Genomic DNA, 25706 nt, shown 5'->3' on the forward strand with positions numbered 1-25706 from the left:
TCTCATCAGATGCTTGCCACCCATGCTTTTTGCAGTCCTGAGAGAAGGCCAGTAACATTTTCTTAAGAGAGAAGTTTTCATGAGAGAAGGCCAGTAACATTTTCTTAAGCGAGTGAATGAGTAATATAAATAAAATCATATGTAAATAGAAGCAATTTTTGATGACAAAACTGTTTAAATTCTCTTAATTTATTATCCTGAAGCAATTAGGAACGTCCATTTGCTTTTTGGCTGAATTAATAAAAGTATAGCAACTAAAGCAAAGAACATGAGAATCCTCTTAATCTGGATATGCTGTGTTTGAAATAACGTGTTCGGTGCTTTCCACTTCTTCAATTTTATTATTTATTTAATTTTTAAGTATAGACAGGGTCTCGCTAAGTTGCCCAGGCTGGCCTCGAATTTCTGGGCTCAAGGGATCTTCCTGTCTTGGGCTCTCGAGGTGCTGGGATTATCGACATGAGCCACTGTGCCCGGCCCCGTTTCTATTTTAATCAAGAATATGTCAAAAGAAAGAGGAGCCAGAGACAGCCTTCTCTTAACACAAAGCAGGGTGTTGTATCTTCATCTGACAATAAGTGACTTGGTTAACTTTGATTTAATTTTGGCTTTTGGGAAGTCATGGGGAAAAGAAGTAAAGCTGAGGATGGCGAAATACCTTTGCTAAACCCAGAGACACTGCACCTGAATCCTGCTCAGTGTTTTGTAGGCAACCAACTGCCTTCTGCCACTGGTATCCGGAAGGGGAAATGAGTTACCTTAAGTGGGTCAAAGTGGGGAAATACTAACAGTACAACTAGAAAGCAAGAGCTGTCGTGAAAGCCCTGAATGGGTTCCCACTGCCATTTCAGACAAAACTGATGCAGTTAAGCCTGACTTTCCTGGCAAGCGCAAGGGTAGATTTTTCCAAAAGGCTTTTTAGACTGCAAATACACAGCCTTTCCATGTCTAATCACAAACGCAAACTGCTGGACACATGCTCTCTGTTCCCAGCTGGTTGTGTATGTTTTCTTCACACTTCAACAGAAACGTGCCAAGGTGTGACATTTATGAATTTCGCCAACTGGGAACTGTGCACACAAATCGTTCTTGCTTGTGGTGTGGGAAAATGATGAATGGGGGCTGTTCTGCCTGGGGAGGAGGGCTGCTGTCACTCTGGCATGCCTACAGCCTTATTTATTACACACCAAAGTATAAAACCACTCCGCCGCTGCAGCTCTCAGCTCCAGTCCTGGCATCTGCCCGAGGAGACCACGCTCCTGGAGCCCTGCTGTCTTCTCAGGGAGGCTCTGAGGCTCTGTTGAGAATCATGCTTTGGAGGCAGCTCGTCTATTGGCAACTGCTGGCTTTGTTTTTCCTCCCTTTTTGCCTGTGTCAAGATGAATACATGGAGGTGAGCGGAAGAACTAATAAAGTGGTGGCAAGAATAGTGCAAAGCCACCAGCAGACTGGCCGTAGCGGCTCCAGGAGGGAGAAAGTGAGAGAGCGGAGCCATCCTAAAACTGGGACTGTGGATAATAACACTTCTACAGACCTAAAATCCCTGAGACCAGATGAGCTACCGCACCCCGAGGTAGATGACCTAGCCCAGATCACCACATTCTGGGGCCAGGTACTCAGAATTCTCTTCTAAGGATTTTTGTGAAAGCTTAATGAGTTTTGTTGTTGCTGTTGTTGTTGTTGTTGCTGTTGTTCTTTTTTTGGCTAAGATTCTTAGAATCAATGAATGCTTTCGAGAAGTTCGCTAAGCTGCTTGTGAATCTCTTTCTGGATTGCTCTCGGGTACAAGAGAGACTGTCGGTCTCTGTTAGAAAATCAGCCGAGGCAGCAATGATGTGATGGGATAGTGGCCGTAATATCACCCCATCAGAACGGGGAACCTGGCCAGCCAGCTTCCTGCTATGCTGGGACTTGATTTCTTTCTTGCTCTGTTGGTCCGGAAAGGAGTGCTGACCCACGCAGACAGATGGGTCACTGTAGACAATCATTTGTTGTTCTTAAGAGAATTGGACTTTCTTAATCCCTTCCAGCAGGGAGAAGCTGCCCTTTGAGTTTGTCAAAAGCAAAGTTTTTTTACTTTGATTTGTGAGTATACTGTGACATTTCATGGCAGTCTTGTTTATTTGATTTATAGCATTCTAGATTGTTAAGCCTCTCTGTTCAGCCTGTTTTAAAAAGAATTAAAGAGTTAAATAAAAAATAAACTGTTTGAAATGCAAACCTTATAGCATGATTTGATGCCTGATAATCACAGAGGACTTGATCTATTTCTCAGGTTATAAATTCAGCTCTAAGGAAATATCTTTAACTCTTGGTAGTGTAAGAGTGAGTTAAGATTTCAGTATAGTGAATTGCAAATTGATGAAACTCAATGTAATTTAAAATATTAAGTACAGGAAGAGACATATTTTGAATTACCCTCTAGACATCTAGTATGCTGAAAACTGTTGGAGGGGGCAAGAAGAGTTACTTTGAGTTATATGATATTTGAACATACAGGTTTTTACTACAAGATTTGATTACTTTAATGCATTAAATAGGACCTGAAGAATTTCATGTAATTGAAATCTAAATCCTTCCTACCATGGATTCAGAAGTTTAGGTTGGTTGTTTGGTTATATGATCAGACCAAGATCACACACAGAATCCTTTGCAGATTTGAAACTAACCCAGAACTTCTAACTTGACCACACAAGGCAGTTGCCCAAACCATTCTGTGGGGGATGTATCCAGAGAAAATTGCTTCTTTAAGGAGCCACAGAAGAAATGATAATCTCTAAATATGATCCTATCTTTTGAAAGCCACTTTTAGAGATTGTCTATTCATCTGACAATCTTTTGGCTAAAGGGTAATTATTAACACTAATTTGTGTGTGGGTTTCTGTTTGTGGTGAAGATATTTTCACTTGTGTCCAAGACTTGATGTGGACTTTCCATTTCACACGTGGTATCTTTCCTGGCCAACAGATGGTATCTCTCCTGGCCATGACAGTGCGATTCCCCCAGAGGAAGCAGAAGGAAGTTAAATGTTGTCTTTGGTCATTATGTCCTGACAACCAACACCCAGCAGGCCACTGAAATCCAAATCACATTTCTCCTTCAGTCTACCTTCTAGGTTCCTGAAGTATTTTCAAACAAACCACCAACAGGAGCTATTGAGGATATTTAGAGTTACTGACATTCTGGAAGTTTTCAATACAACTCTTCTACCAATAGCTATGGAGACCACAGTTTGAATTTAGGACTGTGCTACGTTCTTCCTTCTTTCCCTACTTCCCCTGTCCCTCTTCTTTGATCATAATTCACTTTTCCTCTTATTCATTCAGTTCCCAAGCATTTCTTGTGCTTCTACTTTGTACCAAACTTTAAAAGGGGGGCCAGGGATATATAAAGATAAATGTGCCTGAGCTCCCATGTCCAAACCATCCTGAAGGGCTGTAGAAGAGATAAATTTTTGTTAATTAAATTAAGTTTAATTAAATGCCATGTGTTACATAAAATCGGTACATAAAAGGCAGTTGGGCAAAAGTGTCAAAATACTGATAGTTTTTGTATTGGATCTTAAAAGATGAGATTGAAAGAATGACTATCCACAGCAAATTAAAAAAAAAAAAAGTGCTGCAACAGAGACAGGAAAGCCTGTGAGGAGTTGGCTGTGGCTGAAGCTCCTGGGTTAGGGATGCAGGGGTGGGGGTTGGGGGGACAGGATGCTACATGATTTTAGTGCCAAGAAGGATTCTGCTAGCTGGTTTAGGAGCTTAGATTTTGCTTTGCTAGCTAGGTTTTGTTTGTTCATAGCAGGACAGTGAGATAATCAGATGTATGGTCTGGAACGATGTTCCAGCTGTGGGTTCATGGTGGAGGACAATGGCCAGAGATCTGGGGTGGGCAGACCTGGGCTCTCTTTTCCTGGTATTTTCTTCTCTGCAGCCTCTTTGTCATTCACCTTTGTCAGTTTCTCCCCCTTGTCCCGGATACCCATTTCTCCCTCCTCCCACTTCCCTTCCTCTTATTTCTTTTCCCTTTTTTGGGGGGCAGGAGATTTTAAAAAGGAGCTATGACTCTCCTTCCTAGAAGTCACTTACTAGAGCAGAGCTCAATTCTGCATCACTACCCCTAGGCCTCCATCTACAAAATTGATGGAGCGTGTCTTAGAGACAAACTCTTTCTCGCCTGCTGCAAATTTACACGCCTTTTGCATACAAATTTGTCCTGCTTTGGGGAAAGGGGATGATAAACAAGGAGATCATAAATAGCAACTACCTACGTGTAATTTTCCCTTACCTAGGAGAAAACTTCTGAATTAACGCAACCCGTCCAACTTGTTCTAAGGGTCCCAGCAAAAGACTCAACAATGCAAAAGTATTTTTCCATTCAATTGAACTTTGAAAGACAAGGCCAGAGGAAGGAGCATGTAATGCAATGTTGCTGAAGGGTTCTCACGAGGCGCTCGACTAGTAGCAACCAGAAGTCTCTCACTGTTCTGGTGGCAGCTCTGTGCCCTCAAAGTGCCCTCAAGTAGCTTGGTCTTGCACTTCCAATCCTAGTTGGCTCTAGCATTGAGCAACTTCATCTCCTGGAGCTGAATTCTTGTGCCTAGATACTAGACTTTAAAAACAAAATGTTTCTAAATTATTATTTGAGGCTTTGGAAAATAGTATCTTTGCATTGTAGAGCTGGAAAAAAATGCAAGACAATTGTAGGGAAAAAGTGGGAAATCTTCTCCTGTTTCATCCTCTGAAGATTCTCTGAAAATTAACTGTCCAAAGGCAGATCAATGGGAGAAAAACACATACCGCATGGGGATGATTTCCCAATAGCCCAATGCATGCTTACACACCCTTCCATGTAGGGTAGCAGGGAGTTGGGGAATGTAGAAGTAAATTACAAAGTTCCTCTGGGCCCTGGGGGAGGTGTTGTTACCAAAAGTGAATCTATACAGGTCTGCAACAACCTCAATTCTTGGCTCCTAAATTCCACTGAGGGTCATAAGGTGGAAGGAGAGACCAATGCAAGTTTTAGAGCAGGAATGAAAGTTTATTAAAAAGCTTTAGAGCAGGAACAAAAGGAAGGCAGGTATACTTGGAAAGGGCCAAATGGGCAACTTGAAAGACAAGTGCACGGTTTGACCTTTTGACTTGGGTTTTTTTTACGTTGGCATACTTCTGGGGTCTTGCGTTACTTCTCCCTTGATTCTTCCCTTGGGGTGGGTTGTCCACATGTGCGGTGGCCTGCCAGCACTTACTTGGGAGGTGAGCATGCATAGTATGTTTACTGGAGTTGTAACCATGCTCACCTGAGGTATTCTGCTCTTACCAGCCAAATGCTCCTAGGAGGTCATTTGCCAATTAAACTCTGCCATTTTGCCTCTTAATACACATGCTTGAGCCCACTTGCCCAACTCCTGAGATCTTACTGGGAAGCTGCCAATAACCAGTTTCAGGTTTTTTCTATCTTTAGGAAGACTGCCTTTCCCCGGCACTGGCTGCAACCAATTATTATTTTAGAGAAACAGTTAAAAGCCACTTGATCATCACCTGATGATCACCTGATATTCCTGGTCAGGTAGAGCCCTCCCCTACCCTGCTCATGTCTGAGTAGCTGCCTACTGTAACAGTGTCAAGAAGGGAAGAGAGAGAAATTTACTGTGAACAGAGGTTGTCTTAAAGCTTCCCAGATTATGGCTCCTAGCTGCCCTCAGGAAATAGAAAAAAAGCCTGTCTGAGCCTTGTGATGACTCCCAGTCTCTTCACTTCTCCAGTGGTTGATCTTTCCCAGTTATTTGATGAGATTCCTAAGGAGGGGGTCTTAAGACAATTGCATTTCTTTTGGAAAGACACTTTCTTAGTCAAATAAAGAAATTCCAGACAGAGTCCCTCCCGGCACTTCTGGAAAGAAGATCAGAGAGACTGGGAGGCAGGGAAAGGTCAGAGAGAGACCTTGGATCTGAGGCTTCTCTCTTTTTTTTTAATAAGAGATTTGCCACAAGCCAGTTTTCCCTGTGATAGCTCTTCCAATACGTCTTTCTTAAAACACCAAAGTTCAGAAGGATCATGAGGCCCCTCTCTCATGATCTGCGTTTGTACTGAAAATCAAGATCAAGCAAGCTTTTGTCCTGCCCCACAGAGCCTTCCATCCTCCCTGTGCTCACCTTATCTTCGTGGCTGATTTCTGAAGCCTTCCATTTCCAAAGCACTCAACATGCTGAAGCACATATTTTGAAGAGTCATTTTCTGTGCACCAACACCACCTCATCCAATCCTCTGATTTACTAGCCAAAAACAAAACAAACAAAAAAAGATGACTGGAGAACAGCGGCTTCTCTAAGGTCACGCAGCACCACGATGGAAATTCTGGTTTCAGTCCAGTGGGTGTTTCAACATTCCTAAGCATTTCAGTATTTCCATTCCATTCCTACATCGATGGTTCCACTTGAGGATTTTCCCTCCTTCTCCTCCCTTCTCCATCCTTAAAATTCATCATTGGCAGAGCCCTGGATTTTCTGAGGTTTAAAAGGCTGAATTTCACATTGGCAAAACCATAACAGGAAATATGGAATCCTTCCTTCTCAGATTACAATTTTGGATTAGAAGGTGGGGCGTGCCATGGTGTCTTTGACTTTCCAAGTGTCCTGAAATCCCTCAGATAAAATCCCTGAGATGAAATCCCTTATCTCAAACCAATGGCTTTAGTTGACTTTTCTTCCCTACCAATTTGACAGAAGGTTTTCACAGACTCTAGTTCTTGTCCAGGTTTGAGCCTGGTAGACTGAAGACAAGACTAGGAGCTAGCTCTAAGTTATAGCTCCTGATCAGGCAAGACTTGGGTTCTGAGAGGTTGCAGGAGAATGCTTGTGCTACAGATACTGTTCAGTGTTTTCCCGGAATAGCCTTGCAGAAAATTTTAGGAAAAAGTGGTGAGAGAGTGAGAACAAAATTCAAGCCCATTTTTTATTTAAAAAAAGAAAGTAAGGTCTAAATGTTTAACCGTGTGAAGTTTTGATCCAGTTAAATTTTTAGTGACAAATACAACTTGAATTTTAAATTCTTTTTTCCTCCCTCTGTGTCTCCTTTTTCCTTCTCTTCTTCCCTGGCCTCCTTTTTCTCTCCTTTGCTTCATTTTTTTCATGAATCTCTTAGCAACAACATGCTGTTTTCAAAAGACTGTTGAATTATAATCGATGTCTAGGAACATTTCCACAAGTATTTTGTATGACATAATTAAAAGGCAAGTTGCCAATTTAGATGAGAGTTCAAATTTCATAAGCAACTTTAACTCTTCTGTCAATCAACTTCCACTAGGTCTTTAGCTCTTTGATGGTAAACATATATTTTAGAAATTTATCTTTGTATAAATAAGCATTTCACTCAGTGTCATACTTGAGCATATTTAGTACCCATTAAGTGCTTATTAAATATTGGTTCAAACAGTGAGATAATCATTTCACAATTTTTTTTTCTTTGAGACTGTGTCTTGTTCTTGTCGCCCAGGCTGGAGTACAATGGTGCTATCTCAGCTCACTGCAACCTCTGCCTCCTGGGTTCAAGTGATTCTCCTGCCTCAGCCCCCCAAGTAGCTGGGATTACAGGCATGCACCACCATGCCTGGCTAATCTTTGTATTTTTAGTAGAGACGGGGTTTCACCATGTTGGCCAGGCTGGTCTCCAACTCCTGACCTCAGGTGATCCACCTGCCTCGGCCTCCAAAAGTGCTGGGATTACAGGCGTGAGCCACCATGCTCGGCCCAATCATTTCACATTTTAAAGTGGAATGTGTGAAATAGAAATCATGTTAAATAGTTGATTTACTTACAAAGTTAAAGTTGTTTCAAGATGTAGATAATTAATAAAAATGTATTGATATTGGACTTATAGTTAATAGCAATGTATTATATTCTTGAAAATTGTTAAGAGTAGATTTGGAGTGCTCTTTCTACAAAAACAGTATATGAGACAATGCATATGTTAATTAGCTCAATTTAGTATTTTACACTGTGTACTTATTTTACAACATGGTATACGTGATAAATATACATATAATTTCTAGTTGTCAGTTAAATAAGTAAATAAATGTATTGGACTAAAAATACTTTATTTCCTTCGTCTTCTAAGACAATTTAAGTGTGCTACGGCTGTTTGAAAAACTAGTGTTACTATTTAGAATTTCTAAGAAATCTTAATCTAGCTCTTAACTCAGTATCATGGATATAGTAAGCATTTAAAAACAGTGCTTAAAGTGGATAATTCTTGTAATTTGAGGACCATCTACTCAATTTAGCTGTATCTGGGGCTGTGGCAGTTGGAAAAGAGAAAAGGCTTCCAAGTCCACTTCTGAAGAAGTTTCTTCCTTTGTGGTTACAGTAGCAGCAGGAAGGCACTTTTCAGAAATAGGACCCAACTTCCCACCCCCACCCACACGCCTTTTCAAAGAGCATCTTCTTCTATTGACTTTTTTGTTGCCTTTTCCTTTGATCATCAACTGACCTTAGCTACTCCCTGACCCTTTACCATTGATATTTCCACCCCATCCCATCTTTTCTGATCTTGCTGTGATTCGATTGGAATTAAGCTTACCTAAGGGCCAAGGCCAGTGGAAATTTAAAAATCCTAATTGCTCACAAGTACCTTTTTTTCTGAAGCTTCTCTTTCTGTCTTTTTAGTCTCCACAAACTGGAGGACTACCCCCAGACTGCAGTAAGTGTTGTCATGGAGACTACAGCTTTCGAGGCTACCAAGGCCCCCCTGGGCCACCCGGCCCTCCTGGCATTCCAGGTAAGGATGAGCAAGACATACTGTCAATCTAATTGCAGCCTGAGCTAAAGTAGGAGCAAAGGGCAAACCTAAATAATTTGGGATCACTTCTGTGTGATCCAAAGGATCCGCTAGATTCTTGGCACCCTGGAGTACCAGGTTCATAGGCTGGGAGGCTCCTCAACAGCATTAAGTCCGAAACGACCAGGTCATAGTCTTCATTCCAGTATATCTGCCACAGCGTGCTTTATGAAGAGCAGAGTAGAGCCGAAAGCTTACTGCTCTGGGCTACAGCCCTCTCAATGCCAGTCACTGAGCTGTGCATCCTTCTGTGTGACTCTAGGTCCAGCTAAGTGCTTCTTCCTCCAGTCTCAGGATCTCTCCATGTTCAGCCGTCTCTCAGTTGACTCTCATGCCACTCTCGGCCTCATGGAAACATTTTTAGGCTCCAGTACCATGTAGTGGTATGGGGAATGCTCTGGAATTCAGACCCCACCAGACCAGCAGTTCAGTCATCTGTACTGTGCCAATGCCGCCAGGCACAGGGGAGTGCCGCGGGCCTGCTGGTACCCTGGGTCAGTCCAGGAAAGGGTAGCCCAGGTCCCCTCAATATGGGGCTCCCAAGCCTATCTTGGGTTTTATTGTCTTCATCCTTAGGTTAATCCTTAGGGTAGGACCTCATCTCAGGGTCTGGCCAAAGTCTACTAGCTCTCCTGTGACTTACTCTCATTGATGTTAATATTTATCAAATGTGGTTCAATTTTTTTTTTTCTACTTTTGAGTAGCTTCTCGCACAAAACCAAATTTACAGCCAGAACATCTTATGTTAAACTTTAAACTACACTTACTGGCTTGGAATCTATGTCACTGGCCATCAAGGACAGCAGCCAGCAGGTGCAATGATGTAGGGTAGGGCCTATTTCAACCCTTGTAAAATCTTCTCAGGTCTTAACTCTTCTGAGGTTACACAAAAGGTTGGCCTTGGTTAAATGTTTTCTAACCAGGAAATGGCTTTGTCACTGAACACATTAATTTGTAAACACAGTCAAAGTTCATCCATTTGGAAGGGCTGTAAGGCTGGTATGATAACCAACCAAGGATAGCATGCAAAATAAACAGCAAAAAGCCTGAAATTTAGCAAATATTAAAAATAAAGAAGAGGTGTAGAAATGGTCTCTTCGTGGCAAAGGGAAAAGTTAAAATTGTTTTCCAACTCTTGCTTTCAAAATCATTGCTGTAATTTGTTTACTGAATGAATTTACCTTTTCCCCAGTTATAAAAGTGATATGTGTTTTTTGTAGAAAACTTCAAAGAGACAGAAAAATACACAGAATGACACGAAAATTACTCATGTTCCACATTTAGAAAAGAACCTCTGTGAATATTTTTCTGTAACTTATTCTTGTCTTTTTTTCCCTATGGATATAATACATAAATACATATTTTTCCAAACAAAGATAGTATCATGTTATCTGTATTTACTCATAACATTTTTTTTTTTTCCTGAAACAAGGTCTGGCTCTATTGTCCAGGCTGGAGTGAAGTGGCATGATCCAGGCTCCCTGTAGCCTTGGCCTCTTAGACTCAAGAGGTCATCCTGCCTCAGCCTCCCAAATAGCTGGGACTACAGGTGCACGCCACTATACCTGGCTAATTTTTTAATTTCTATTTTTGTAAAGATGGGATCTCACCCTATTGCTCAAGCTTGTCTCAAACTCTAGGGCTCAAGTGATCCTCCCACCGTGGCTTCCCAAAGTGTTGAGATTACAGATGTGAGCCACTGTACCTGGCCACTTATAACTTTAAAATCTAAAAATATCATGAATATCACTATATCATTAAATGTTTTTCTTCAGCCTTCTTTTTTTATGATTATATAACATAGTTTCTAGAATATATCATGCCCTCCTAGTATTGGTGATTATACAGGTGGTTTCCAATCTTTGCTATTTTAAATGAAAATGTGATAATCAGAATTCTACACAGTTTTTCCTCCAAGCCTTGCTTCAAAGGATAAACAGGCTTTGGAGCTTTAGTGTATCTAAGGCTTCTTTCAGAGCCTGGTGCCCTATTTAGATGATGATACCCCTTGGTTATATTTGGGATTGTTTCGAATGGTCCCCTTTCATAATTGAGTTTGGACAGCATGTCTAGAAATGGATGGTAAGTATGAGCGACTGGGTTTTCTCATGTGATGATGTCTGGTTGTTTAAGGAAACCATGGAAACAATGGCAACAATGGAGCCACTGGTCATGAAGGAGCCAAAGGTGAGAAGGGCGACAAAGGTGACCTGGGGCCTCGAGGGGAGCGGGGGCAGCATGGCCCCAAAGGAGAGAAGGGCTACCCGGGGATTCCACCAGAACTTCAGGTAAACCATCCTCGGTATATCTCCCGGTGGCTTTCTAACCTGCCTGGCCACAAGGGGCCAGGAATCCGGATGTTCGAGTGCTTCCTCAAGTCTTCCCCAATCCTGAGTAAATCTGAGTCTCAGTTTGTTCATCTACATCACAGGATGTTTGCATAAGGCCCATACTGTCCAAAAGGGGGACTTAGATATTATTCTTAGGGAGGAGAGACCTTTAGGAAGGGTGAAATGTAAGTCCCTCATAGGACCAAATCCAAGGCAACCCTAAATATAAACTCATCTCCTATTTTCCCGATTGAGATGTTTTAAGAATGTGATAAGATGTAATAAGGGTTTGGGCCAACTCGAATGTATAAACATTTAAATATATAAATGGAATGATGAAATGTCTAGTTATAATATTTATATATATGTATTTATTAATATATTTATATGTGTATTTATATAATACATATATTTTGTAAACATATATGTATTTATATTTATATATAAATTATATATTTATATATTTTGTAAATATAAAATGTATTTATATTTATATATAAATATATATTTATATATTTTGTAAATATAAAATGTATTTATATTTATATATTTTGTAAATATAAAATGTATTTATATTTATATATATTTGTATATATAATACAAATATATATGTATTTGTATTTATAAATTATATATTTATATATTTTGTAAATATAAAATGTATATTTATATATATTTGTATATATAATATTCATATATATTTATTAATATAGTTATATTTACATATACTAATCCATACATAAATATTGATATACATTGTTTTCTCTCAACTCAGATTTTGTGATATAATTTTTGTTTATTTTTTGAAACAGAGTCTTGCTCTGTTGCCCAGGCTGGAGTGCAGTGGCGTGATCTTGGCTCACTGCATCCTCTGCCTCATGGGTTTGAGCAATTCTCCTGCCTGAGCCTCCCTAGTAGCTGGAATTACAGGCATGCATCACCACACTTGGCTAATTTTTGTATTTCTAATACAGTCGGGTTTTTGCCATGTTGGCCAGGCTGGTCTCAAATTCCTGGCCTGAAGCAATCTGCCTGCCTCGGTCTCCCAAAAAAGTGCTGGGATTACAGGCTTGAGCCACCACACTTGACCTTGTGGTATAATTTTTACTTGAGCTTTTCTTGTCAGAATCTTCTTTATCAATGGAGAATTTCAGTTTTGAGTCATCCACTCAGTGTTCCAGACCAGATTACATTCATTTCAGCATAAAGTCTAAAAAATCAATTTATGAGGTTAAAACTACATTTTATTCCAGGCTCAAGTACCCATTTACCTATTATTTATCTCTCTTTTAAATGATCATTAAAGTTCTTATTGCCAACAACGTCTTAAACTTGTAACTGTGAGGTTAAGTCACAAGAAAAATTACTAACTTTGGGTTATTTCTGGGAGGTGGAGGAGGGCTAATATTTTGAAATGGATCCCCTCCAGGGGACTTCTATCAGCATTGAAAACTAGCATTTTAAAAAAATTAAGTTTCCTTCTGACTAGTGTCTTCCCAAAAAAAGTAACTTGTGGATAAAAATAAAGTAACTGAGATAAAATCCTGCAATATGAGAGATTTTTGAAGAACTAGACTGTAAAGCGATTCTTGCCTGAAAGATCAATTAGGGGGAAACTCTGTCTTTTATTTGTGCGTGTATGGTGGTGGTTTGAGCCTGTATAAGTTCCATCATTTTTCTGGGCCTTGGTTTTTCAAGTTTAAAATAACTTGAATAGTTAGTGTGTTACTCTCATTTGTGGGTTTTGCAACTTTCAGATGAATGCCATTTTTGTTTTGTTTTGTGTGTGTGTGCACAGGCTGGAGTGCAGTGGTGTGATCTTGGCTCACTGCAGCCTCCACCAAGGTTCAAGCGATTCTCTTGCCTCAGCCTCTGGAGTAGCTGGGATTACAGGTGCGCGACACCGTGCCCGGCAGATTTTTTTGTATTTTTAGTAGAGACGGCATTTCGCTATGTTGGCCAGGCTGATCTCAAACTTCTGGCCTCCAGTGATCTGCCTGCCTCGGCCTCCCAAAGTGCTGGGATTACAGGTGTGAGCTACCGTGCCTAGCCAAATGCTGTTTAAGAATTTCGGCAACCTGGGATCCATGTGCCAGTATAAATTTACAAACAAAAAGGCTAGAGGTGCCACTCAGCCAGGTTAAGGTATTTAATAAGACAGAAGGTAAACATCTCAAAGCTAGACACTCTAACCCATAACCTACGAATGGTAAACCATGGAGAAGGGGCCCTAGGGTAGCCAGTTTGATAGAGAACATTCTGGGCAATTATTAAATTTGCCCCATCAGCTATTTTACCTTAAAATCACAGTACAATCATTTGGGTCTTATGCAGACTGTGAAGGAGGGAACTTCACATTCTTTGAAGGTCCCAGCAAATTAAAGAATTTATTAATCTAACTTACACTCAGTTTCAATGACTCATTTGGATGAAGGATTGACTTTGATGAAGGATTGACAGCTTATTCTTCAATGGTGGTTTTAAGCAAAAGCTTTTCTTTTTTTTTTTAACTTTTATTATAAGTTCAGGGGTACATGTGCAGGTTTTTTACATAGTTAAACTTGTGTCATGGGGATTTGTTGTACAGATTATTTTATCACCAGATATTAAGCCTAGTACCCATTGGTTATTTTTCCTGATTCTCTCCCTCCTCCCACCTTCCATCCTCCCATAGGCCCCAGTGTGTGTTGTTCCCCTCTATATGTCCATGTGTTCTTATCATTTAGCTCCCACATATACATGAGAACATGCGGTGTTTGGTTTTCTGTTCCTGCATTAGTTTGCTAAGGATAATGGCCTCTCGCTCCATCCATGTTCCTGCAAGGGACATGATCTCATTCTTTTTTATGGCTGCATAGTATTCCATGGGGTATATGTCGCACATTTTCTTTATCCGGTCTATCATCAATGGGAATTTAGATTGATTCCATGTCTTTGCTATTGTGAATAGTGACAAAAGCTTTTCTTGACGGGCGGAATTGTCTCAAGGCTTTTTAAGTTGTTGTTAACATTTTGTATTTTGAACTTCAACCCTGTCTTTGGACATTAGTAGTATAGAGGTGGTAACAATAGTAGTAGTGGTGGCAAGAGGAGGAAGAGCACTGCCCAATTCTCCACTTAAGGGATATAGAAATTTGAGGCTCAATTACTAATTGCTCAATTGCCAAGTGACAGAATTAAGAGAGGTGGACCTTAATCTCATATATTTGGACCCAAGTAGACAGTCTTATTCCCAAACTCGTACAGCCTCTTGGTTGCCACCATGAGCGGGTTTCTCAAGTTAATTCTTTTTGCTGATCTTTTACTGATTAAGCAGAGGCTTTCAAAGTCCCTTAAAAGATTACACATAAAGTATTTGTAACCATTCCCAGAAATGGGTGTTGACCATTAAATGACTTCTCAGATTCTCTCATTTCTAAACTTTACAGTTCCAATATGACATTTTTTCGTCCAAAATCATGCTGAGAAATTTTTGTTGTTCTAATATTCAAAAAGATTGCTAATTTTAGTAAACCATTTTTCTATATTTTAGATAACTGCAAACACTCCTTTTTACCTTTTCAAGGTTATTCACGTAATATCTTTTCATTGTTAAAAAAATTAGGGAAGTTCTGGGCCAAAAATAATAAAACATGCCAAGAGGTGATTACTATTAATATACAGTTACATAACTTTTCAGATTTATGCATACTTATATACATGTTACTTTTAAATATGATGGGAACATATATACATATTATTACTTTATTTCATGAGTGACAATCTATCCTAAATGTCTGTTCATGTAAATAAATACAATTCTATAGCTTTAAAATTAGTATCTCTTTTTTCTGAATATAAAATTAATACATGCTAACTTGAAAATTAGAAGTGTAATGAAGGAAAACTTTCCCATGAAACTTCTACCAAGAAAAACCTGCTATTAATAATTTCAAGAATATTCTTGCAGATATTTTTCTGAATTGCCCACACAATAACTCCATCCACACAGACACAGTTAATAAAGGCTGGTATCAGCCAATAATGATCTTGTGTTGTCTACTTTTTGAGTAAACAGTGTATTGAAGATATTTTCTCATTTTATACAGATGCACATTTAGATCAGCCTCAAGAATTCTCAAAGTGTATTCAAAGAATTAATTTCATTAGGAATTAATAGGCTGGGCACCATGGCTCACGCTTATAATCCCAGCACTTTGGGAGGCCGAGGAAGGTGGATCTCTTGAGCCTAGGAGTTTGAGACCAGCCTAGGCAACATAGTGAGACCTCGTCTCTATAAAGAAAAAAAAAAAAAGAAATTAATAGGTATCTTTTGGGGAAAAAATAATGCAGGGTTACCAAAATTAAAATGTTTGGCTATAGGGTTTCTCAGGTCCTTGAATTTGCTAATGTGCATTTCACGGCTATAAGTGGAAAATTTCATCTCAATTTTTCTGGTATTATTTGATAACAGAATTTTAATATTTCAAAAATCATTTGAAAGACAAATAATCTTTGAAACCTATGTTCAGAACTGTTGATAGACATTGTCAATCTAATGGCTGCATAGCATTCAAATGTTGGAATTACCATAATTTATTTATTTATTTCTCCATAGATTGATGTTTATTCCCAATCTTGCTGTTATGTATAATGTTTAACAAACTAATCTGCATAAAAACTTGACTTCTTTAAGATAAATTGCCTATTTATTGACCAATAATTCTTTCCTTAGATTGCATTCATGGCTTCTCTGGCAACCCACTTCAGCAATCAGAACAGTGGGATTATCTTCAGCAGTGTTGAGACCAACATTGGAAACTTCTTTGATGTCATGACTGGTAGATTTGGGGCCCCAGTATCAGGTGAGATGGAAACATAGGATGAAGATTGAGTTAATTAATGTAATAGTAAAGACAATTAAGGAAGGAAGGAAAGAAGAGAGGGAGGGACGGAGAAAGGGAGGGAGGGAAAGAAGGAGAAAGGGAGTAGGAAATAAAGAAAGACATTAAGGTAGTTATTTTTTTCTGATTCAAGTTAAACCAAACAGTTCATATAGATTTCTGTTGGATTTCAAAGTAAACGAATTAGAATCTGAAAAGACAAAAATAGTTTTTAAAATATGGCCATAGTCATTAATATTATTAACTCTGATTTAGACTGAGCTAAATAATTCTTAAGAGGACATAGTTACCTCTGACTTTAAAAGTCCTTAAAACATAATTCTCAGTTTAAATGTGTCATAACTGTTTCCTCCCCTTGCCACCACCTCAAGGAGTGCCTGATCCTATTTTTTAAATTAAAATAAATTAAGCAGGGAATACATTTACTTATTTAAAAAGTGAAGGCCAGGCGCGGTGGCTCACGCTTGTAATCCCAGCACTTTGGGAAGCCGAGGCGGGCGGATCACGAGGTCAGGAGACCGAGACCACGGTGAAACCCCGTCTCTACTAAAAATACAAAAAAATTAGCCGGGCGTGGTGGCGGGCGCCTGTAGTCCCAGCTACTCGGAGAGGCTGAGGCAGGAGAATGGCGTGAACCCGGAAGGCGGAGCTTGCAGTGAGCCGAGATCGCGCCACTGCACTCCAGCCTGGGCGACAGAGCGAGACTCCGTCTCAAAAAAAAAAAAAAAAAGGAGTTTGTTTATGCAAATGAATACAAATATATCTTCTCATATTTCTATTTAAAAGCTAAGACACTCTACATTCTGATTGTGTCTTGCTGTAAAAAAACTAACAGTATATTTTAGAAATCTTTTCACATCATTACTTCATCTTCTTTCTTACAGCTGAAGGTACCAAAGTATATTCAATGAATTCCCTTATTGCTGGACATTTGGGTTGTTTCCAGTTTGCTTTTTTTTTTTTTGGTGGTGGTGGATTTTTTTCTGTTGTTGTTGTTTGTTTGTTTCTAGACAGAGTCTCTATTGCCCAGCCTGGAGTGCAGTGGCACCATCTCGGCCCACTGCAACCTCTGCCGCCTCTGCCTCCCAAGCTCAAGCGATCCTCGCCACTCAGCCTCCTGAGTAGCTGGGACTACAGACCCAGGCCACCACACCTGGCTAATTTTTGTAGTTTTAGTAGAGACGGGTTTTACCATGTTGGCCAGGCTGGTCTGAAATTCCTGGCCTGAAGTGATCCGCCTGCCTCAGCCTCCCAAAGTGCCGGAATTACAAGTGTGATCCACCATGCCAGCAAGAATATACCACTTTGTAATTGATCACTTACAGGTATATCTGTAGGCTAAAGTTTTAGGAATATTATCAGTATAAACATATCCATAATTTTTATCAATTTTGCCAAATTGCTCCCTGTAAGGGTTGTACCAATATACTTAAATTGTCAAGATATGAAAGCACTTATTTCCTGATAGCCTTATCAACAAAATGTGCTTTCAAGTTTCTGGACAGTTGATAAATAGAAAATCCCATTTTACAAACTTTTTACTTTGAATTAATTTTAGACTTATAGGAGAGTTATGAAAATATTATACAAAGTTCTCATATTTTGTTTAACCATCTTCCCCTACTATTAACATTTTAAATAACCAAAGTGCAATTACAAAAATAAAGAATGAACCTAGGTACAATACTATGACTAAATTGTGGACTTTATTCAGATCTCACCAGGTTTTTCTGATGCCCCCAGCTTTTAATTCCATTTATTGTCTGGCCATTTCTACCATGGGTTTGCACCTTTTGTTCTATAATGTTCTTTTATAGAGGTATTTGCTTTATTAGTATAAATTCATGGCTACATTTTTCATCTACTACTTGAAAACATTTTTTCTTGGAGAGTATCGTTAATCCATTAGGGTCACTTTTGCTTTTCTTTACTACTTGAAAAAATTAACTGATGGTTGAATGAGTTGAATTTTCCTAGACCAGCCATATGCTCTAGTTTGTTGGTGAAGAAAGGACCAGGGCAATTTCTAGACTGGATAACTCAAAGGCTTCCTCCCCTGCTACCAGGGGACTAACGGATTCTTTTAAGTATGGCCCTGATGTGTGTTTTTCTTGGTCACACACTTCCACTACCTCTCCAGACTGCACTGGGTCCGTGAAAGCTTCTGAAGCCAGCCTTATACTTCCTGGTTCCCTTGCCTTCAGGAGCCTTTTTCTTTCTTTCTTTTCTTTTTTTTTTTTTTGCTGGCAGATTTTGAGATTGGCCACTGCAGGTCCTCTTTCCACATCCTACACTGTATCTAGCAACCACCACCCCAAACACAGCCTTGGCTTCCGCTCAGCCCCTGTTCACAGGGGCTTGTTTTCAGCATTGCTCTTCCACGTGGCCCTCACTATCAGGGAGTGCATTTCTCCTGGCACTGTGTGACACCTGCTGCCACCTGGCCTCCTCAGAGCCCAGCCCAACCTCGTGTTATCTCCACGTGACTCTGTCCACCCTCAGGGGCATTTGGCAGCACTTACAGGTATTTTTGAAGTTCATTGATTTTCTTCCAGTCTCCTAGTGTTGCAGAATGTGGATACTTATTTGGTTTTTGTTTTTCAATTCTATTCATTTCTCTATATGGTATCCAGAATTAAAAGGAAGAAACTTCTGATGGAGGCAGTGGCCCTGTCAGATTTCACAAATGCTTTTAAGTGCACCTTGATTTATTTTTTCTACTCAGTTTAAGTCAGAAATGAACTGAGATATGAAATGATAGAAGCAATCTTTCATCACACTTTAATGTCATGAAAATCATCTTTAAATGTTCTTATGTGATTTTCTGCTCTGAAGGTTTATGTCATAATTTTCTTATAACTATTCTGTTAAATGCTATCTATGCTACAGATTATATTAGTGCCTAGAAATACCTAGTCCACATTTCCATGGAATTAAATGGCTTTATAATTGAAGCCTAAGTAAGGATTTAATTTTTTAGAGCTCTCTTGGGCCAGATGTTCAGCTTCTAGTGATACCAACTGTCATTTGACTCTCACAGTTCTCTGTTTCGGTCTCCATTTTTGCAATAGATTGCAAAAAGACCATTTTGTCCTTTTCGACTTTGGGAGTGAAGAGACAGAGAAGGCTGGTTTTTGAAATTACAGCAACACAAAGACCTCCAAACCATAGTGCAAATGTGTCTCCTCTGGTTTCGGTACCTTCCCTTGCAGGAAAGCCACATGTGGGTATAATACATACTCACTTCAGTATTTCCAACTCCAGGCATTTCATTTATTCACCATCTGGTGTTTTAGTCTCCTCTTTCTAACATGTTTTTGCAACCTATTTTTAATAGTAGTCATCATTTTGTAAGAAAAACTAATATATTTTCCTGTCATTTTGATTTCAGCTTTATCTTCTTGAGGCATTGAAAATCATGTATGTGTATGTGTCTAATATGAAATTTTGTAAAATGTGAAAAACTAAACACATGTAAACTATTTTCCTTGAGGCTTTTAATTTTTATCTGCCTTTACTTTTCCTCTGTGGGCCAATCTTTAGGCATATGAATAGGCATGATAAACTTTTAGGCCATTTCCTTTGTTCCCAGAACATTGAATATGCATTCCTGGCACTAGACAAAGCATCATCATACTTCTTCGTTTAATTTGACTTAGAATCAGGTGAATTGACACAGCACCCTTACAACTTTCATCTTACTTGATTGCACCTTTGAGAAAGAAAGAGAACTATCTTTTATTAAAGCTATTTCTGGGTTATTGTCTTGAAAGCCCATTTGTTTAAAATGTAACATGGAAATCAGTAAGAGCTTGATGACTTACGTTCATTCACCTTTCCAAAATGCACACCAAAACCCCAGATCATTTAGAATTTGAAAATTTTTCCTTTTGTCTTGTCTGTGTGCTATTGGATTCTTCTTAATCATTCAGTGAAAGTATCTTGTGTGCTGGCATTTAGAGTATATTAGGTCATATTATATTGCTTTCAATTAAGAACCCTAGGCTCTTATTAAAAAACTCAAATCTTTTAAAATATATGTTGGTCTTTTTCAAATGAAGAGGATATAGACTTTTAGTGACAAGGTCCTGCTGCTGAGTCTAAGTTGGGTCTTTCTGTTTATTGTATATAATTTCACCAACATACAAGGAATAGCATGAGAAATTACCAGAACCATTTCTCTAGAACTCATAAACATTTATTCTGTGCTCCAAGATTTCCTTATCTTTGGCTAATCCCTTTAATGAGTTTAATCATCTGTTGTATTGTTATAGTTGCTCATTTTTTTTTTTTTTTTTTTTTTTTGAGACGGAGTCTCGCTCTGTCGCCCAGGCTGGAGTGCAGTGGTGCAATCCCGGCTTACTGCAAGCTCTGCCTCCCGGGTTCACGCCATTCTCCTGCCTCAGCCTCTCCGAGTAGCTGGGACTACAGGCGCCCGCCACCACGCCCAGCTAATTTTTTTTGTATTTTTAGTAGAGACGGGGTTTCACCGTGGTCTCGATCTCCTGACCTCGTGATCCGCCCGCCTCGGCCTCCCAAAGTGCTGGGATTACAAGCATGAGCCACCGCACCCGGCCGCTCATTTTCTTAAGTCATGGAGCATTGTTGTTCAATCACAAACCTCTCTGTACCTTGATAACACGAGTTCTGTGGCACATGAGGATGATAGCTAACTTATGCCCAGGAACAACACCTACTTTGCCCTAAGCACTTTGTCAGGGCACAAGGCAGTGAGATACAGCTAAAATGAGGTAGGCTCCTTCTTTAAAGACTTTTAAATCTTATTGGGGATACACGGTGTACACATTGAGAAAATCTCAAAACACTTGAAAGCACTTGGAAGGGGATTAGATAAAGGGACATTCCTGCAAAGTAAGGCCAAGGAGAGACACCACACTACAAAGAATATCAATAAAAAACATGTGAAGGCATTTGGCAAATCTCCAGGTATTTCCAGGTCCTCAATGTATAACATGTTAATATCAACATGGATAAATACCTGCTTTTTTCAGGTGTGTATTTCTTCACCTTCAGCATGATGAAGCATGAGGATGTTGAGGAAGTGTATGTGTACCTTATGCACAATGGCAATACAGTCTTCAGCATGTACAGGTGGGTGGTCTTTTCTATCATGGGTCTCATCCATGCTGCCGTTGTTTGTTCAAGGAATGCCTAATGACAGGGAAGCGTATGGGAGTCAATAGAGCCTGACATGGCCCCTGTCCTTAATAAGAGCCCTCACGCACCAATATGGCCACATTATCATCATTATTGTTTGGGAAAAAATTAATCTGATGAACTTGAGCATCAGCAGGTTGATAAGAGGCCTTGCATTAATTACTAGCAGCACTCCCCATAACCAATCATTTGGATTATTTTTATAACTCATTATTTTTCTCCTCTCTCTCTGCCCCTTTTTCTGTTTTCCCATTCTCCCATGCCCTCTGATGTTAGCTTGGAATGTGGCAAAGAGGCAGAGAGCCAACACCTTTCTTACAATTAAATGGGCCATGAGTTATCTATGAAAAACTTTGTGGCTGTTATCATTTCCCTGTTATTTTTGATGATGTGTGATAATTGCTGTGTTTACTTCTGAAGCCTTACCTGAGTGGGAAGATGTATTTGAAATGCTAAAAGACAGAAAGATGAGTTAGGGTAGGTGAAATTGTTGCAACTAAGAGATCCAGTTACTCTAACATGTTAGAAGTTGATTTTTCTTGACCAGTCCAGGGCAAGAGTTCCAGGTTGGGAAAGAATGAGGGGTTGTAGGAGGGGTGTAGTTTGGGAGCGGGTTTATTCTTCCTGTTTTTTGAGGAAGCCAGGCTGATGAAAGCAGCTCTGCTATCTATAAAACTGACTTTGAGCCGGGCTCGATGGCTCACGCCTGTAATCCCAGCACTTTGGGAGGCCGAGGCGGGCAGATCAGGAGGTCAGGAGATCGAGACCATCCTGGCTAACACAGTGAAACCCCGTCTCTACTAAAAAAAAAAAAAAATACAAAAAATTAGCTGGGCGTGGTGGTGGGCACCTGCAGTCCCAGCTACTCGGGAGGCTGAGGCAGGAGAATGGCATGAACCCAGGAAGCGGAGCTTGCAGTGAGCTGACATTACGCCACTGCACTCCAGCCTGGGCGACAGAGCGAGACTCCATCTCAAAAACAAAACAAAAAACAAACAAACAAACTGACTTTGAAATTCTCTCTAGTCATTGTCATTGCCAGAGTCAGAAGGAGAAAAGCTTGCTGTTGCAAGCTTGTGGAAATATTTATGGATCAGGAATTCTGATCAGAGAACTTAGTCACATTGTTTTCCACCCAACAAATGCAAGGGTGACATGGAATTGCAATGCCAATGGGACAGAAGAAAGGGGATTCTGGTGAACAGATAACCTTCTCTGCCCTCTGGCTTCCAAATATCTGCTGAACTCTTCTTCCTACACTTAGAAGACATGTCTCCCCATCTCTCCGTCCCTATGGGAGACAGCCAGTGAAGCACAAATAACGCATCCAGCTCAAAGCCCTGAGTCAGTCAATGAGTAGTCCTTTTCATCAGATTGGTTTGTTGGTTGTTTTTCTCTTTGGCTCCTGGTTCTGTCCTCTGGGAGGGTCTTCTTTATCTGCTTTTCTCTGTGGCACATCTGAAAGGTGAGAAGGCCCTCCTCGAGGCTCTCTCATAGCCCACTTCCTGCTGGTGCAAATTTGAAAGCTGAGTCAAACAGCCCAAGCCTCTTGAGTCCAGTTTTGGGTCTCTGGCAAACCCATTTCCTCAGAAACTTCCTTAGCAGGCTTTTACTCTATTTTTTACTCGATTTTACTCTATTTACTTAGCTGGCTTTTACTTCATTTGTTAAATAGATTAAGTGAAGTCAGTTACGTGTGTTACTAAACCACACTCCGTATACTTTTCTTGACAGTTTTCAGCCTGCTATTCCTTGTCTTCATGCCTTCTCTCAATTTAATAGAGTTACCCTGAGGCCTTCTAAAGCAATTGATTTGGGCAGAAAGGCAATATTTTTAATCCATCAGATTGTGCCACAGCTGTGTCTACTTGATTGAATGAGTAGTCTTTTTTTTATTATTATTTTACTTTAAATTCCAGGATACATGTGCAGAATGTGCAGGTTTGTTACACAGGTATACATGTGCCATGGTGGTTTGCTGCACCTATCAACTCGTCATCTAGGTTTTAAACCCTGCATGCATTAGTTATTTGTCCTAATGCTCTCCCTCCCCTTTCCCCGCACCCTGCCACAGGCCCTGGTGTGTGATGTTCCCCTGCCTGTGTCCATGTGTTCTCATTGTTCAACTCCCACTTATGAGTGAGAATATGCGGTGTTTGGTTTTCTGTTTCTGTTTGTTAGTTTGCTGAGAATGATGACTTCCGGCTTCATGCATGTCCCTGCAAAGGACATGAACTCATTCTTTTTTATGGCTGCTGAATGAGTAGTCTTAAGGAAAAAACATCAACTTTATCACTGCTCTTCCAGCTATAAAGACACCTGGCTTTTTTAACCTTGTTAGGCCCCAACCATGTAGACACTATTTACTTCCTCTTCTTCAAACAAGTCAGTTTTTGCCTAACTCATCTTTTGTAGCAACATCTTTCTAAAAGCAGCAAAGAGTACTTTGGCTTTTTCCAATCACTTCCCTTTCTTACCCTGCAGGCATTAGATCTATCTTCCAAGTTATCACGTTTTCCAAATGTTTTTGCACAGTGTAACATGGATCTTCTGCTTTCCCAGACCATGATATTTGTTTCCCCATTGCTCCTTGCCTGACCATGAGCCAGTGCAAGCCTATTTTTATTTGGGTTGTGGACCAGCCTCCTTTTGTACCAAATTCTAGCTTAGTTAGGGGAAGCTAAATTACTGTAACAAAAACCCAGTGGAATAGCTCAAACATAATATAACTTTCTTTCCTTCTCATCAAACAGCCCAAGGTTGTTCCAGGTTGGAGCAGACAAGAGAGAGAGCTCTTTTCCACACAGTCTCCAAGAACCCAGTATTCAACATATGGCTTCTAAGATCATTCTGGTCATTGTCATGAACATTCCAGACAGTCCTAAGAAGGAGCAGGGAGGTTTTGTGAGAGTGTTACTAGCCAGCCTTAGAAGTGGCACATAGATCATTTCTGCTCACAGGCTGTTTAGAGAACTTAGCCACAGGATTATACCTGTGGGAAGGAGAGAAGGGGAGCACAGACTTTGGTGAAGAGCTGGTTGTTCATGGCAAAGACTAAGTAGTTTGTTCCTCTTTTTCTTTCTAGCTATGAAATGAAGGGCAAATCAGATACATCCAGCAATCATGCTGTGCTGAAGCTAGCCAAAGGGGATGAGGTTTGGCTGCGAATGGGCAATGGCGCTCTCCATGGGGACCACCAACGCTTCTCCACCTTTGCAGGATTCCTGCTCTTTGAAACTAAGTAAATATATGACTAGAATAGCTCCACTTTGGGGAAGACTTGTAGCTGAGCTGATTTGTTAAGATCTGAGGAACATTAAAGTTGAGGGTTTTACATTGTTGTATTCAAAAAATTATTGGTTACAATGTTATTCACGCTACAGGTACACCAATAATGTTGGACAACTCAGGGGCTCAGAAGAATCAACCACAAAATAGTCTTCTCAGATGACCTTGACTAATATACTCAGCATCTTTATCACTCTTTCCTTGGCACCTAAAAGATAATTCTCATCTGACGCAGGTTGGAAATATTTTTTTCTATCACAGAAGTCATTTGCAAAGAATTTTGACTGCTCTGCTTTTAATTTAATACCAGTTTTCAGGAACCCCTGAAGTTTTAAGTTCATTATTCTATATAACATTTGAGAGAATCGGATGCAGTGACATGACAGGGCTGGGGCAAGAACAGGGGCACTAACTGCCTTATTAGCTAATTTAGTGCCCTCCGGGTTCAGCTTAGCCTTTGACCCTTTACTTTTGATCCACAAAATATGTTAAAACTCTGAATTCACATACAATGCTATTTTAAAGTCAATAGATTTTAGCTATAAAGTGCTTGAGCAGTAATGTGGTTGTAATTTTGTGTGTGTTCCCCCACATCACCCCCAACTTCGGATGTGGGGTCAGGAGGTTGAGGTTCACTATTAACAAATGTCATAAATATTTCATAGAGGTACAGTGCCAATAGATATTCAAATGTTGCATGTTGACCAGAGGGATTTTATAACTAAAGAACATACACTACTGATAAATACCTTAGAGAAAAACTTTGACCTGGCTTTAGATAAAACTGTGGCAAGAAAAATGTAATGAGCAATATATGGAAATAAACACACCTTTGTTAAAGATACTTTCTAAACTTGTTTTTAATAAAGTTTAATAGTCATAGAATTGTGAATCACTATAGTTAACAGAAAGTGAAAATATTTTCATGCAGATGATGTGAACAGCCATGTGAATAGGTGACTTGGGCACACAGCAGGGTCATGTGACTCCAGAAAAACTTCACTTTTCAGTTATTCCATTGTTATAATTTCAACCCTTTAAGACATTGATGTTTAGAGGGCTCACAAATAAAATCTGAATACCTCTAAGGAAAGAGGTTTTTTATTACATACCTGAAGTCTTTGTAATGTTCATGCTTAAATTCTAAGTTTTCACCTTAGTGACACACAAGGTTTGGTTGTAGGCAACAAGTCCCA

The 25706-nt window shown here is 39.8% G+C and overlaps 1 protein-coding gene across 3 annotated transcripts; it reads left to right on the forward strand.

Moving 5' to 3' along the window:
• Positions 1–1283: 1283 nt before the first annotated feature.
• C1QTNF3 (C1q and TNF related 3) lies at positions 1284–25347 on the forward strand. Of its 3 annotated transcripts, XM_063619568.1 has the most exons (7): positions 1284–1393; positions 8660–8771; positions 10965–11119; positions 15876–16005; positions 21057–21156; positions 24308–24463; positions 24606–25347. In XM_063619568.1, the coding sequence occupies exons 1-7, from the start codon at positions 1310–1312 to the stop codon at positions 24658–24660; spliced, it is 792 nt and encodes a 263-aa protein (XP_063475638.1). In that variant the 5' UTR covers positions 1284–1309; the 3' UTR covers positions 24661–25347. The 3 variants fall into 3 exon arrangements, with proteins under 3 accessions (XP_063475638.1, XP_055102139.1, XP_055102140.1); XM_055246164.2 differs by having other exon boundaries at positions 1284–1612; positions 24308–25331; XM_055246165.2 differs by having other exon boundaries at positions 24308–25331.
• The last annotated feature ends 359 nt before the right edge of the window (positions 25348–25706 follow it).

This window comes from Symphalangus syndactylus, chromosome 16, assembly GCF_028878055.3.
Source record: "Symphalangus syndactylus isolate Jambi chromosome 16, NHGRI_mSymSyn1-v2.1_pri, whole genome shotgun sequence".
Classification (NCBI taxonomy): Eukaryota; Metazoa; Chordata; class Mammalia; order Primates; family Hylobatidae; genus Symphalangus; species Symphalangus syndactylus.

Coding starts and splice junctions, on each gene's coding strand:
- C1QTNF3 (XM_055246164.2), top strand. CDS start 1,310: ATGCTTTGGAGGCAGCTCGTCTATTGGCAACTGCTGGCTTTGTTTTTC. Junction 8,772..10,964: donor CGGCCCTCCTGGCATTCCAG/GTAAGGATGAGC, acceptor TGGTTGTTTAAG/GAAACCATGGAAACAATGGC. Junction 21,157..24,307: donor ACAGTCTTCAGCATGTACAG/GTGGGTGGTCTT, acceptor TTTTCTTTCTAG/CTATGAAATGAAGGGCAAAT.